This window comes from Adiantum capillus-veneris, chromosome 11, assembly GCF_014529385.1.
Source record: "Adiantum capillus-veneris isolate H3 chromosome 11, ASM1452938v2, whole genome shotgun sequence".
In the NCBI taxonomy this organism is placed as follows: Eukaryota; Viridiplantae; Streptophyta; class Polypodiopsida; order Polypodiales; family Pteridaceae; genus Adiantum; species Adiantum capillus-veneris.
This window is the reverse complement of record NC_140941.1, coordinates 77,243,120-77,256,375: the sequence shown is the minus strand read 5'-3', so window position 1 is coordinate 77,256,375 and position 13,256 is coordinate 77,243,120. Positions and strand designations below refer to the sequence as shown.

Genomic DNA, 13,256 nt, shown 5'->3' with positions numbered 1-13,256 from the left:
GCGCCATGTCACCTGCTGCGTTCACATCGCGCGGAGGCAATGTTTGAAAAGGCTGCCAGCTCGCGGAAGAGAATGCAAGCTTTTCTTCCGACCCCCCCCCCCCCCCCCCCGCCCCAAAACTCTTCCACCCTCCACGTCTGCTGAAATCGCCACGCTGTCAATACTTTATCTTTTTGTATTATTTGATTAACCTACAAACCTTCGAAACAAAAGCTTTTTAGTGTTGCTTCCGCGGCCAGCTCGCGGAAGAGAATGCAAGCTTTTCTTCCGACCCCCCCCCCCCCCCCCCCGCCCCAAAACTCTTCCACCCTCCACGTCTGCTGAAATCGCCACGCTGTCAATACTTTATCTTTTTGTATTATTTGATTAACCTACAAACCTTCGAAACCAAAGCTTTTTAGTGTTGCTTCCGCTGGCCTCCGGTGTTCACAACAGGCGGCAGATGAAAATTAGCGAGCTCGGTACTTCCACTTCTGTGTGAATAGATGGGCGGAGGAAGAAGGCATTCGAAAGCTATTCCGGCTGGAAAATTCATCTTTGAGGTGTGATTGCTGCCGCGCCAGTGTAAACCCAGCCTTAGACATCACAAAATAACCCGGCAATGATTGCTATACTTTCATCAAAACAAACTCAATACACCATCTTCGAGAGACACACTCTCGAATCTTTTTTTCACCTGCTGGACAACCACCGAAGCCCTCGCTGGCCTCTTCTTGTCCAAAGTTCCTCAATAGATTCGCCTCTTCATCCCGCCCTCGTCTTTACTCCCCGATGATGGGCCCTTCAAGCTTCTTGCAGCCTCCCGTGACTCCAATCACCCTTGTCGCTCTCTTTTTACATGCTACCTCGCGGCTCCAATCACCTCCCATCGCTGTCTCCCGAGCCTGCTCACGGCCCTTCTTCTCAGCTCATGCAGCTCCTTTCCCCATGCCTGTACCGTCACCTCCTTCTACTCGCATGCAGCACTTGATGTTCCCTATGCCCCCCACACACCAGGCCAAGTTCTCCCCTACATGGGCTCCTCCAAGTGGTTGCCCTCTTTATGGATGGCGCCATCACTTGCCTGTTCCCAAGTGGCGCAACTTTCTTTTCTGACGGGCTGCAACTCCTCCTCCTCACATGGCCCTGACCTGCAGCCGAGCCACCCTCTTTGATGCAACAGGTGCAGCTCTCAACACCTCTTGGCTGCCCACTGGCGCCCCCTAACTGGCTCCTCCCCAGTGACCTTGTTGCCCTGCCCACCACAGATGGCGCCCTCTTTGGCCGCGCCTGCTCCACGAACTCCTTCTTCTGCAGCAGCGCTTGGCCTACCCACTCAGAGGCCACGCGCCCCGTACACCTTCTCGACCTGCTCCTCTTGCAGCAGCCCCGTCCTGGCCTCCCTTGCAGCTCGCTCGCTGCCTTCTCCCCCTGTGCCAACAACTGGCCCGCTTTCTCTCTTTCACAGATGGCCGCCTTCCTGCATGCTAACTGCCGTCCTCTCTCCGCATGCGCCACCTCTTCAAGCTTCCTAACTTGTGCTGCCATGCCACCAGACAGGTTGTGCCCCTTGCCCCCCAATTGGCGCCATCTCCAGTCGTTAGCACCACCCTGTTTTTGCATGGATCTGATTTTCCTCCAGGTTAAGCTCAGCTTATTTTTAGAAAGAAACTCTTCTTGGGTCCCCTTTCCCACGCCCTGTGCAGTGCTAGCTTCAGCACGCCGTAAATAACTATAATTGTACCTCATGTCACACCTTTGAATGCCTCCTTCAAACTCGAGCATAACGGCTGAGCGAGAGTTAATAGGCATTGGTGTCCAAACACCTAGAGAGCCTTGAACTCGTCGAACCCGAGGAAGTACTTTTGCACACATCATGGTACTATTGGCTGGAGATATACATCAACCTGTAGTATCCTCAAGCATTCCAATTAGCAAAGCTTTTGAACCACATTTGACCTGTTATATACCCCATTTGGCATACACATCACTGTGGGACCTATTCCCGGTTGCACCTGGTATTTGTCCAAGCCTTCTGCTATCACACTGTCTATTGCCCTTTACCTGTTGCTGACACTTTCCTTGGGCCGACCAAATCTGGCTGGACCATCATTGCCCAAACCCCTTGTTGAGCATTTATGCTCAACCATAGCATTATTTAGGTAATATATCAGTGCATAAGAAGAAAACTGATAGATATTATTTACATAAGCATTAGATAGATAGAGAGAGATATTCATCTGCTGTAGAGCCTGCCCGGGTCAACTGGAAAGCCCGGAGCTTTTCCAAGCGCAGTGTAGGCCCCACCTAAGTCAAATACATGGCGTCGAACACAACCATCTGTCTCTAGTACATGCATAATCAACCCCTTTTTTGCACCTGTAAGCCCAAAAATCAACCTCTGGTGCAACTTGACATAACATCGGGGTGAAAGCATAGAATGGTGTCTAAATACTTGGTGTCCATGGACACCAAGTATGATGCTATGGATGGCATTATAGATGGGTTTTTAAGTCAATAATTTTTAAAAGAATATAGATAAGATAACTGACTTCACGACTCCACTACTCGGATTGAAAGACATGGAGCGGTTAGCACGCGTGGACCTCTCCCTCTCTCTCTCTTTCTCTCTCTCTCTCTCAGATGGCCTCCAATGCCCATCTCCATCTCTCTCTCTCTCTCCTACTCTCCTGTTCAGAATATGGATGATGGAGACTCCCTTCCTCTTGCTTTGGTTCTAGCTCATACCTCCTCACAAGCAACAATGGAGCTTCTTGAACTCAACAATGCAGCACAACTGGATTTCAGTTCACTATTACAATCAGGAAGTTTTGTACGACTTCATTCATTTCAAACTACTGCAGACTGTTCCAGGATGGTGGACGACGGATTTTATGATGAGGCACATGGAATAGACACCATTCATACGCAGGTGCACTCCAAGAGAAAGGCTTGTCTAAATGAGGAAGAAATTATTGCAGTGAGGAAGTATGAAGCACAGGCTAAACGTGAGTACAGAAAGCGATGTCGTGCAAGAAAGCAAGTACAGCCAAGCGTCAACATTGGAGCGGAAGATTGTCATAGGGAGGACGTCGATGTACACACAAAGGAAGACAAGAAGCAACATACTATTCAGAATATTGTTCAGCACATTGTGAGACAGTTGCATAGTTACGGGAAAGAAGATAAGAATGCAATTCTTCAAGGTGTTTTCAATGATGATAGAATCTTGCCATTCTGTGAAGATTTGTATCTTCGTGCAAATAGCCTTATTTCTGCACTCAAGGTCTCCTTACAGGAATTAAAGATTCCAAAATCAGCTGACGAGATGTTTTTTAAACGAAGCACATTCAGCATGCTCGTGAATGGATTACTGCATGATAATGGGATCCAAGGTAGAGGTGTTACTCTACATAAAGTGGCAAAGCTATTAAATGTTCATCCAAAGAATTTATATTCAGCTTTGGGTAGACTTGACAGTGATCCTATGTCAAGTACACTGAGGTTCGACTTATGCAAAAGGAAGTCTGGAAATGCTGGGTCCGATATCGGAGGAATTGAAGCAGACAATTATTACATTTTGGATAGAGCACAGTAGGGTGTCTCCAAATAAGAAAGATATTTGTCGGAAACGATTGGGCAGAAAACATTATCAAGAGCATCCCATACACTTACTTGATGAATCTCAGGTAAACATGTCTCATTCTTACAATGAATAACTCTCAAGTGAAACGTCTCACTCTTATGAATAGCTACCCATTGCGTGTTATGGAGTTGTGTACATGCTACTATATGTGATATATAGCCAAGTAATGTGTCAAGATAGTCCATTGCCTCTACCTACGCTATTATGTGTGCTATATTGCACAAGTGTAGCCCAATGTCCCTGTTTATGCTATAGGTGTGCCATGTAAAAGGACTCTATTAATTGTAGTAAGATAGCAACATGTGTGCTATACAGTAAAAGTGTGTGTAAGAATAGCACAATGTTCTTGTCTATGATATGATGTGTGGTATGTGAAAGAGCTATATTACATATTGAGAACACTATGTGTGCCATATAGCGTTAGTGTGTGTAATAAGAGGCCAATGTCCCTATCTATGCTATTATGTCATAGTATTTCTTACAGTATGAGTGCTATATAGCATAGCTATGTGTAATAATAGCCCGATGGTCCTGTCTATGCTATTATGTGTGCCATGTAGCAGGACTCTATCAGAGTATGACAACATCATGTCTGCTATATAGCAATAGCACAATATACCTATCTATGGTATTATGTGTGCTATCAGATTTTATAATATTATGAGAGCACTATGTGTGCTACATAGCAGATGTTAGTGTAATAGTAGCACGGTATCCATGTCTATGCTATTATGTGTGTTATGTAGAGTGTGATATGTGTAATAATAGCACAATATCCCTGTCTATGCTCTTTTGTGTGTTATGTAGAAGAACTGTGTTATAATATGAGAGCACTATGTGTGCTATATAGCAAACATGTGTGATGTGTGTGTAATAACACCTAAAAATCCCTATCTATGCTATTATGTGTTATATAACAAAATTGAGCATGTAATGAAAGCTGAGTTATCTATCTATGCTATGTAGCATAGCTATGTGTATTTATACCAATGCATCTGTAGCTATGCTATTATGTGTGATATATAGAAAAATGTAATTCTAATGCAATTTTTTTTCAAGCAGACAGAGTATTTCTTGAAGTTTAAAGATAGCCACCCACATGTGACAATTGGGCAAAGGTCCTTTGAGAAGCTGAAGCCTTGGTTTGTGCGAAAGTTGAAAGATCGAAATACTTGCTGTTGTGTTTATCATATCAAACTGATGTATCTCAAAGATGCATTTAATGTTATGCGCTCATTTGCTTTTGGTTTTCATGGGAGGTCATGTACATGTAAATGCAATGTTTGCAAATCAGATGGGGTGAATGCAGAATGTCTTGCCGGTGAGCACTCGTTTTCAGGGATCACGAAGTTGTGGGAATCATGCGTATGTACAAAGGCTGAGGGGGATATGTTCCATAATCACACCTGCTTGATGGGCCAATGCAAAAACTGTGGTGTGGAAAAGCTCAGCCTTTGTCCACGAGAACTTGCATAGATGACAAAGACAGTTCCACTGCAAGTCTTCGAGGACATTAAAGTTCAAACTAAACATGGTCTAAGTAAGAGAAAGATGTTGTCACTCAAACAGGTGGCTTTAAGTGAGCTGATAGGGAGGATAAAAGACGACATCAGAATCTTTATCGAGCACAATTTCACTTACAGATGGCAGGCACATCAATAGAGAGAATGTTTGAAGGTGTTTCCTTCAGATACCATTATATCTGTAGTAGACTTTGCTAAAAATTACTCGTTCAAAGAGCAAAATGAAGTACAATCCATGCACTGGCATACAGATCAATTCACCATCCTTGTTCACATAACGTACATGCGTGACAACGAAGATGACAATATTATCAAGCATATGCATTTCTACATCTCCGATGATAGGCAACATGATACGCTATTTGTCCAGCATTGTTTTCTTCTTTGTGATCAGTGGCTTAAAGACCACAGGCTGAATTTCAAGAAGCACTGGGTGTGATCAGATGGTGCAGCCTCGCAATTCAAGGTTGCAAGGCCATTTTACTTTGTTTCTAGATATTACCAACTAACAGGTACAGAGATGACATGGAATTTTTTTGGCTCTAGCCTTGGCAAGGGGGAGCATGATGGCGCTGTGATAAAGAGAGCCCTTACACATGAACAACTCAAGAGTAATGGAGTTGTTCTTAGGCAAGCTGCAGACGTGGTTGCATTTTTGACGAGAACAATGTCCAATGCTGCATGTAGCTCTTATGCACAATCCACTAAAGCAGGTCCTACTATAAACAGGAAATTTTGGCTAGTAAAAGAGACAGAAGTGGACACGTCTAATCTATGGGGTTGTGAGAGAGTACCACGATCTCGATCACTCCATTGCATTTCAGGATTTTGTCGTCATGATCCTACTCAATTAAGGACCAGGCGGCTTTCTTGTTTTTGTGATGCTTGCATGAAGGTCCATTGGAGGACTTGTTCCAGCAAATCATATGCAAGCAAGTGGACACATAAGGCATTGAAACCACTCTCTGAGGTAGCAGAAGAGACTGAGGTACCAGAAGATGAAGCTGCAATGTTTGAGGGATCCCAGGATATGCTGAGTGAGTATCTCATTGAAGGTGATAACTTTGTAGTCAATGCAGACGCTGGCAATGCAGAAGGTGTAGAGTTCTTTCTTTTGAGATGTACAAAGAGAAAGTGGATGACAGATTGCATCTTAAGAGATAAGTGGAAAAACAAATGTGATAAAAACACTTATGTTGTCACAGGGTGTTATTATCAACAACAAGAGGGGGACCCAAATCACTACACTCTACTTGATGATAGGGGAGTTACTAACCTGTACTCTCACCTTGTTCGGGCAATCAAGTTTGACATGCCTTTGGTAGATGCTACCTGAAAGACATATTATTTATCCCCGGAACTACATGAAACCATTTACAATTCCATGCCCAATGAAGCAGCATGATACCTATTTAACAGGCTTATATTATGTTCTATATAGCATTCACCATTCAGTACCTCCTTACACATGTCCATTGTGCTATGTATCACATAGCACACAGAGCACATAGCATAGAATCACACACATTTCAGATAATGAGGTTACTTTTGTGAACATGTTGTACCTTGAAAAAATTTAGCCAAGATATTTGTCGGAAGTGATTGGGAAGAAAACATTATCAAGAGCATCCCATTCACTTTCTTGATGAATTTCAGGTAAACATGTCTCATTCTTACAATCATCTCACTCTTATGAATAGCTACCCATTGGGTGTTATGGAGCTGTGTACATGATACGATATGTGATATGTAGCCAAGTAATGTGTCAAGATAGTCCATTGTCTCTACCTACGCTATTATGTGTGCTATTTTGTACAAGTGTGTGTAATAATAGCCCAATGTCCCTGTCTATGCTATAAAAGGACTCTATTGTAGTAAGATAGCAACATGTGTGCTATACAGTAAAAGTGTGTGTATCACATAGCACAATGTTCCTGTCTATGATATGATGTGTGGTATGTGAAAGAGCTATATTACATATTGAGAGCACTATGTGTGCCATATAGCGTAAGTGTGTGTAATAAGAGGCCAATCTCCCTATCTATGCTATTATGTCATAGTATTTCTTGCAGTATGAGTGCTATATAGCATAACTATGTGTAATAATAGCCCGATGGTCCTGTCTATGCTATTATGTGTGCCATGTAGCAGGACTCTATCAGAGTATGACAACATCATATCAGCAAAATAAAATTACATCATATCACCAAAATAAAATTACATCATTCAATCATTAAGTTTAGAGAACTTTGAATAGGTCAATTTTTTGTATAGTAATCGCAAGAACATTCAGTGCACAAAATGTTGTATACATGATTCCATAACCACAATCAACCTTCCTTACATACTTCTCGTTGACTTCTATAGTGGCTGATGACACGAGCAGACACACTGTCCGAAGGATTTTCAAACTGGTTCATCTTTGCATAAGCATTAGGGCTGGGTGAGACTGTCCACTTGACTAACCAAGGGAACAATGTGCTAACCAGGTAAATTGGGGACTGACAAATATCGGCTGGTTCAAATGAAGTAGGACAGACACAAGTCCCGGGAGGGTTGAGCAGACACTTGTAGAGTGTGTCATCCACCACTAGTGTATTATCAGAGTTGAACTTAGGATGGTGCTTCCAAAAGTCTTTCAAACACTTGAAAAATATGGGCTTTGCGTTATCTCTACATGGAGGGATCCCAGGAACTTCATTTAGATTGAAGCTCGCCTCTCTACACCCCTCTTGACCGATAATATCGAGGAAATGTTGTTTGTTCAGCGTAGGAAAGCATGCACTCAAAGCAAGTGCTAGATTGTCTTGGGTCATGCAGCTCCATAGTGCAACTTGTGCTCTTTGCAGCAGTGCATGAAAAAAGATTGATGCATTGGGCCTAACCACATATTCAAATTGCATCTTTCCTGTAGCATTTGGCGCAGTTACTACCTGATACCTTGATCTTGCCCAATCAGGAATACTGCTTCTCGCTATTCCTTTGTAGAAGGAGACCTTATACCTCCTTATGAGAAGCCCATTCACATCCAGTATGATGCATAAATTGTCCCTTCTCTTCTTGTCCTCAAAAGATGCAGGAGGCAGTGCAACAATCTGTCCTGGCATTACCACAAGACACGGCCTCTCTTGCCTCTCATATTCATGTCCATTTTTGGCCTCTTTATCAGCATTCTTTGTACCTGCCTCATCTGTATCTGTAGCAGCTGCTCAACCCATAGGGACCTCTGGACTTTTACCTTTGGTATTCCCAACAGTGGGATCTGTACAAGACTCAGTTGTATCATGTGCAACTGCCTCTTTCGTGTCCACAACAGCCATGAAATGTTCTCCCATTGCCTCTCCCGATTGAGCAGCTCTATCAGTGGGCACCTCTGCGCCTTTCCCTGCCTCATTGTTTTGCTCTATACATGCCTCAGTTGTATTATGTGTATTTGCCTCTTTCATGTCCCTAGTAGCCACGAGAACTTCTCCCATTGCCTCTCCCGATTGAACTGCTCTGTCGTATGCCTCAACTGTGTCGGCAGAAGCCGCGACATCATCGTTACCCACTGCTGAGCCTATTCCAGGTACTCTCTTAGTGAGGTCCTCCTCACCCAAGCCTCCCATATCTTCAACAACGGTATTTGTACCCTTTGTCTCCTCTGCATCAACAATGTCATCAGCTGCATCACTTGGACAGACCACCTGGGCTTGAGCTGTGACATCACTTGCACCCACTCCCTCACGTGTTCCAGCTTCTCTCTCAATGAAGACCTCCTCACCCATGCCTCTGGTATCCTCAACAATGGCATCTGTACCCGTAGGCAAAACTGCATCAAGAAGGGCATCCATGACAGCATGAACAATACTTTCTGTTCCACCATCATTAACATTGCCATCAGTAGCAGCATCTGTGCTAGCATCAACTTCCATAGCATCCACAATGTCATTTGTGCAGGCATCAACTATCGTAGCATCAGCAATGGCATCTGTGCAGGCATCAACTGTGGTAGCATCATCAATGGCATCTATGCCAGATTCAACAGTGGCATCTGTACCCATAGTCACAACTGCATCAAGAAGGGCATCTATCATAGCATGAACAATACTTTCTGTTCCACCATCATTAATATTTCCATCAGCAACAGCATCTGTGCGAGCATCAACTTCCATAGCATCCACAATGTCATTTGTGCGGGCATCAACTATTGTAGCATCAACAATGACATCTGTGCAGGCATCAACTGTGGTAGCGTCATCAATGGAATCTGTGTCAGATTCAACAGTGGCATCTGTACCCATAGCCACAACTGCATCAAGAAGGGCATCTATGACAACATGAACAATACTTTTTGTTCCACCATCATTAACATTGCCATCAGCAGCAGAATCTGTGCGAGCATCAACTTCCATAGCATCCACAATGTCATTTGTGCAGGCCTCAACTAGCGTAGCATCAACAATGGCATCTGTGCAGGCATCAACTACCATAGCATCATCAATGGAATCTGTGCCAGATTCAACTGTGGTGGGGGTGGGTAATGTACCCTTTTCAAGTTTAGCACGGTCAACATCTGTATGCACATCATCATGCACAACCCGCACATCAACTGCATTAGGCACATTTGGAACAAATTCAGCAGTACTAGTAGGTGTGCAGGGATCAACTGTATCAAAAGACTCTTTTTTTCTGCCTGTAACCCCCCTGGAAGCTGTAGCACCCCCTCTTGGATTCTTCACAGGATAAGACTGAGCCAGTGAACCTACAGACCCCTCAATTGTATCAAAAGACACTTTTTTTTTGCATGTAACCCCCCTGGAAGCTGTAGCACCACTACAAGAGGTTGTGTGCTCTTGTGACGTTGTTAGCCACGGAAATACACTGGGTTTTTATAACCCCCGGCGTCGCTAAAACCGTCGCTACGAGAGCGTCGCTATATGCGTCGCTATAAGTGTCGCTATAAGCGTCGCTATATAGAGAAGCTCATAGCGACGCTCATAGCGACGGTACAGAGCCATAAATAGCGACGCCCGAGAGAATTTTTTTTTGGTGACAGGGCATTGAATGCCCTGCCACCCATCAACCATATTGTACTTGATTCACTTTTTAAAAAAAGTGCAAGGGTAGATAATAGACCCAAAATAGTCACCCACAAGACGCATTGTTTGCAAAATTGACAATTGTACACATCATAGGCAAAATGAATTGATTGGCAAATGTAATAATGACAATTGTACAACATCATAGGCATAAAGAATTGATTGGCAAAAGGAACTGCGGTGACAAATGTAATAATATACATGGTTCAAAAAGACGTATAAAATCCGTCTCATGATACATAAGCTATGAGAAACCCTAAACTAATGCTATCTAGCTACGGCTAAACTGACGTCGTCTAGTCAGACGTCTCATCGCGTCCAAGCGGCGTATCTGTCGGATTCTGCAAAAAAAGACAATAAGACAGCTTTCAGTAAGTATAAACATATAACGAAATTTATAAAACAATACAAAAAATAGAAAAGAGTAAACCCTAATACTAACCATGCCGCCGCGAGAACTGAGAATGTCCATCAGGGCGTTTAAGCCCTTCCTGCCTGCGTACTCGCGCTCGTACGGTGTGGGATCACGTCCTGTCATCGACCACTGTCAAAACATACAAAGATTTCATTATGTTAGAATTAAAAAACTCATAAACCCTAAACTATCGAACATAAAGAGCAATGTGAAAACACTTACCAAATCGACCTCAAATGATGCCCATCCACCGCTCCCCAAGTGGTGCGAGCTCCCTGCCTCTACTCGCGCTCTGGCTGCATCCTTTTGTTGCTTCCACTTGTCGGAATTCTCGCGCGCTGCTTTCTTCGCATTCTTCCAATCTTCTTTGGCCAGCCAATCTGGCCTGTTCCACCCATTCTTGATTGCTTTTTGCACTTCGGAACGCTTGTGTTTGCAGTATTTGCGCATTCGAATCTTCATCAGGTCTTCATTGAAGCGCTGATCCTGTGTTTGAACGGGAAACTCATCATGAAGTATGCTGATGACTCTGTTTTTTAAATCACTTGGTACTTCACTCCATTTGTTTAGTATGTAGTGTCTAAACAGCTGAGAGCAAAGACCACGCATGCGCGAGATCACCTTCTTGCCGTCATCATCCATGATGATGCCGTCGCTGAAGTCGACGGAGTAAGACAAGCCCTCTGGCCGGTGACGCGTGAACCTGGGTGTCCCGGCAGGGGTCTCTAGCGGCGTGTCGATGGGGGTACGGACGTCAGGTGTCTCCACCGGCGTCTGGGCCCCGAAGCGAGGAGTGTCGAGTGGGGTGGCTCCTGGCGTAGGTAGGTAGAGGTGTGTAGCTTCTAGGAACAGTCAGCCGTGAAAAACCTGGCGTAGATGGCGATGCTGTGGCTGGTGTGGGGGCGGGCAAAGAAGGGGAGGGTAAAGAGCCTCGTCGAACACGAGGCGGTGTGGAGGCATCGGTGGCGGAATCCCCACAACAATCGCCACCGCCACCACTAGAGCGCCGGTGTCTAGACGAGTGTGAAGCTCGTCTCGTCGACGCCGAAGCTTCGGAGCGCGCCGAATGCTCCGAAAGAGAGGGAGATGCGGATGGAGTAGGAATGCGCGATGATGCGCCAGAGCGATGACGCTCCATGTACCACTGTCTCTGGTGCGGTGACAAAGAAGAAAGAAACTCCTCATCATCCATACCTGCATTAAACACACGAATATTTAAACTTAATATTGAATGAATAGAGTAGACAATGACGCAAAGACCATTAAATACAATGACGTAATGACGCATATAAATACAATGACGCAATGAATTGAGTGATAGAAGAGGCAAGTCGAAAACTCAGAATTTTCAATCAAAAGATGTGAGCGCGAGTAGAAAAGAGCGTTATACACCATGGAAGGTACTTAGAGAGCCAGAGCTTTTACAACACAGAGCAAAATTGTTCAAATACAATATTTGTGGCTTTAAGAGATCTCTCTCTCATCCTCGCATAACTCAACATAACTTCCTATATCTATATAGAGCTCTCCGTTTAAACACATATCCTCTGTTTCATTTTGTAGCTCCTCTGCATGCACCCCATATACAGTAGTAGCATCTTGATGCTCGTCTGGCACCACTGCAGCGGCTTCTGATTGAGCATCTTCTTTGATCTCCTCCAGTGATGCCGTTGTGATTGGCACATGGTAGCCTTCATACGTCCTTGCACTACGAGGGGCTACCTCTATGACGTACCACTAGTTTGATGTAGACTTTGTAGGATGAAATATTACCTGTCAGAGCCACATAACTTACATGCGAGCTTTCAAGCACATAACTTGTAAAAGGGGGATGTTAACTATTTACATACTTAATTGTTCACAATGCTCGGGTAGTACGAAAGTGTCTCTTAGGTTAGTCCATTTCTTAGTAGAATCCACCTCAAGAAAACCAGACTCTCCTCTACGCACAGTAGCGTTGCGACCCTCCATGATTATCTTGAACCATTGCACGTCGAACAAGTCGACAAAAAATCCTCTGTAATCGATCCTCAAAATCTCTTGTAGCGTGCCGAAGTAAGTGAGTTCCGCCACCACAGGATCTGCATCAGAGGAACGTCATCGACTAGACTGTTCAAATTTTGCCATGATTCCACAATCTTGAGTAAAACGCTTTTTGTCGATTCGTTCCACCCTAAAATGTCGACCTTTACACCATGCTGCTGTGTATGACTTATACTACAACGAACAAAGATTATGAGTGGCCGTTCAAACGTTTATAAATAAAGTCACTTGCTAGTCGTACATTGCAAACTTACCTTGGTTGCGCAACCCCGAGAGTACTCCCACTCTTCCTCAGTCACTTCGTCACTGCATTGTTGTGCGCTTTTCAATTGGTTGTGCAACCATCTTAAGCTCATGAAGGTTGGTTGAAGCCCTGCATGTATACACATGATAATAGATCAACTATGGGAAAAAACAAGATTTACAGTGTCTGAGTGAGGAGTGTCAATAGATCACCTGAGCATTCTGTTAGCCCGGGATAGTCATGCATGGTCCACATTAGAATGCCTCTGATCAAAGCATTCCGTCGTCCTGTGTGTCGGCTCATATCCGCCACCTCTATGCCAATC

At 44.2% G+C, this 13,256-nt stretch overlaps 1 protein-coding gene across 1 annotated transcript; it reads right to left on the bottom strand.

The window, feature by feature from the left end:
* Positions 1–326: 326 nt before the first annotated feature.
* LOC147447488 (uncharacterized) lies at positions 327–3,813 on the bottom strand. The gene has a single exon (XM_086524334.1). The coding sequence runs from the start codon at positions 1,855–1,857 to the stop codon at positions 940–942; it is 918 nt and encodes a 305-aa protein (XP_086380460.1). The 5' UTR covers positions 1,858–3,813; the 3' UTR covers positions 327–939.
* Between the last annotated feature and the right edge of the window lie 9,443 nt (positions 3,814–13,256).

What these genes read in the sequence shown, in the direction of transcription:
- LOC147447488 (XM_086524334.1), bottom strand. Translation starts at nt 1,857, where the DNA reads ATGATGTGTGCAAAAGTACTTCCTCGGGTTCGACGAGTTCAAGGCTCT.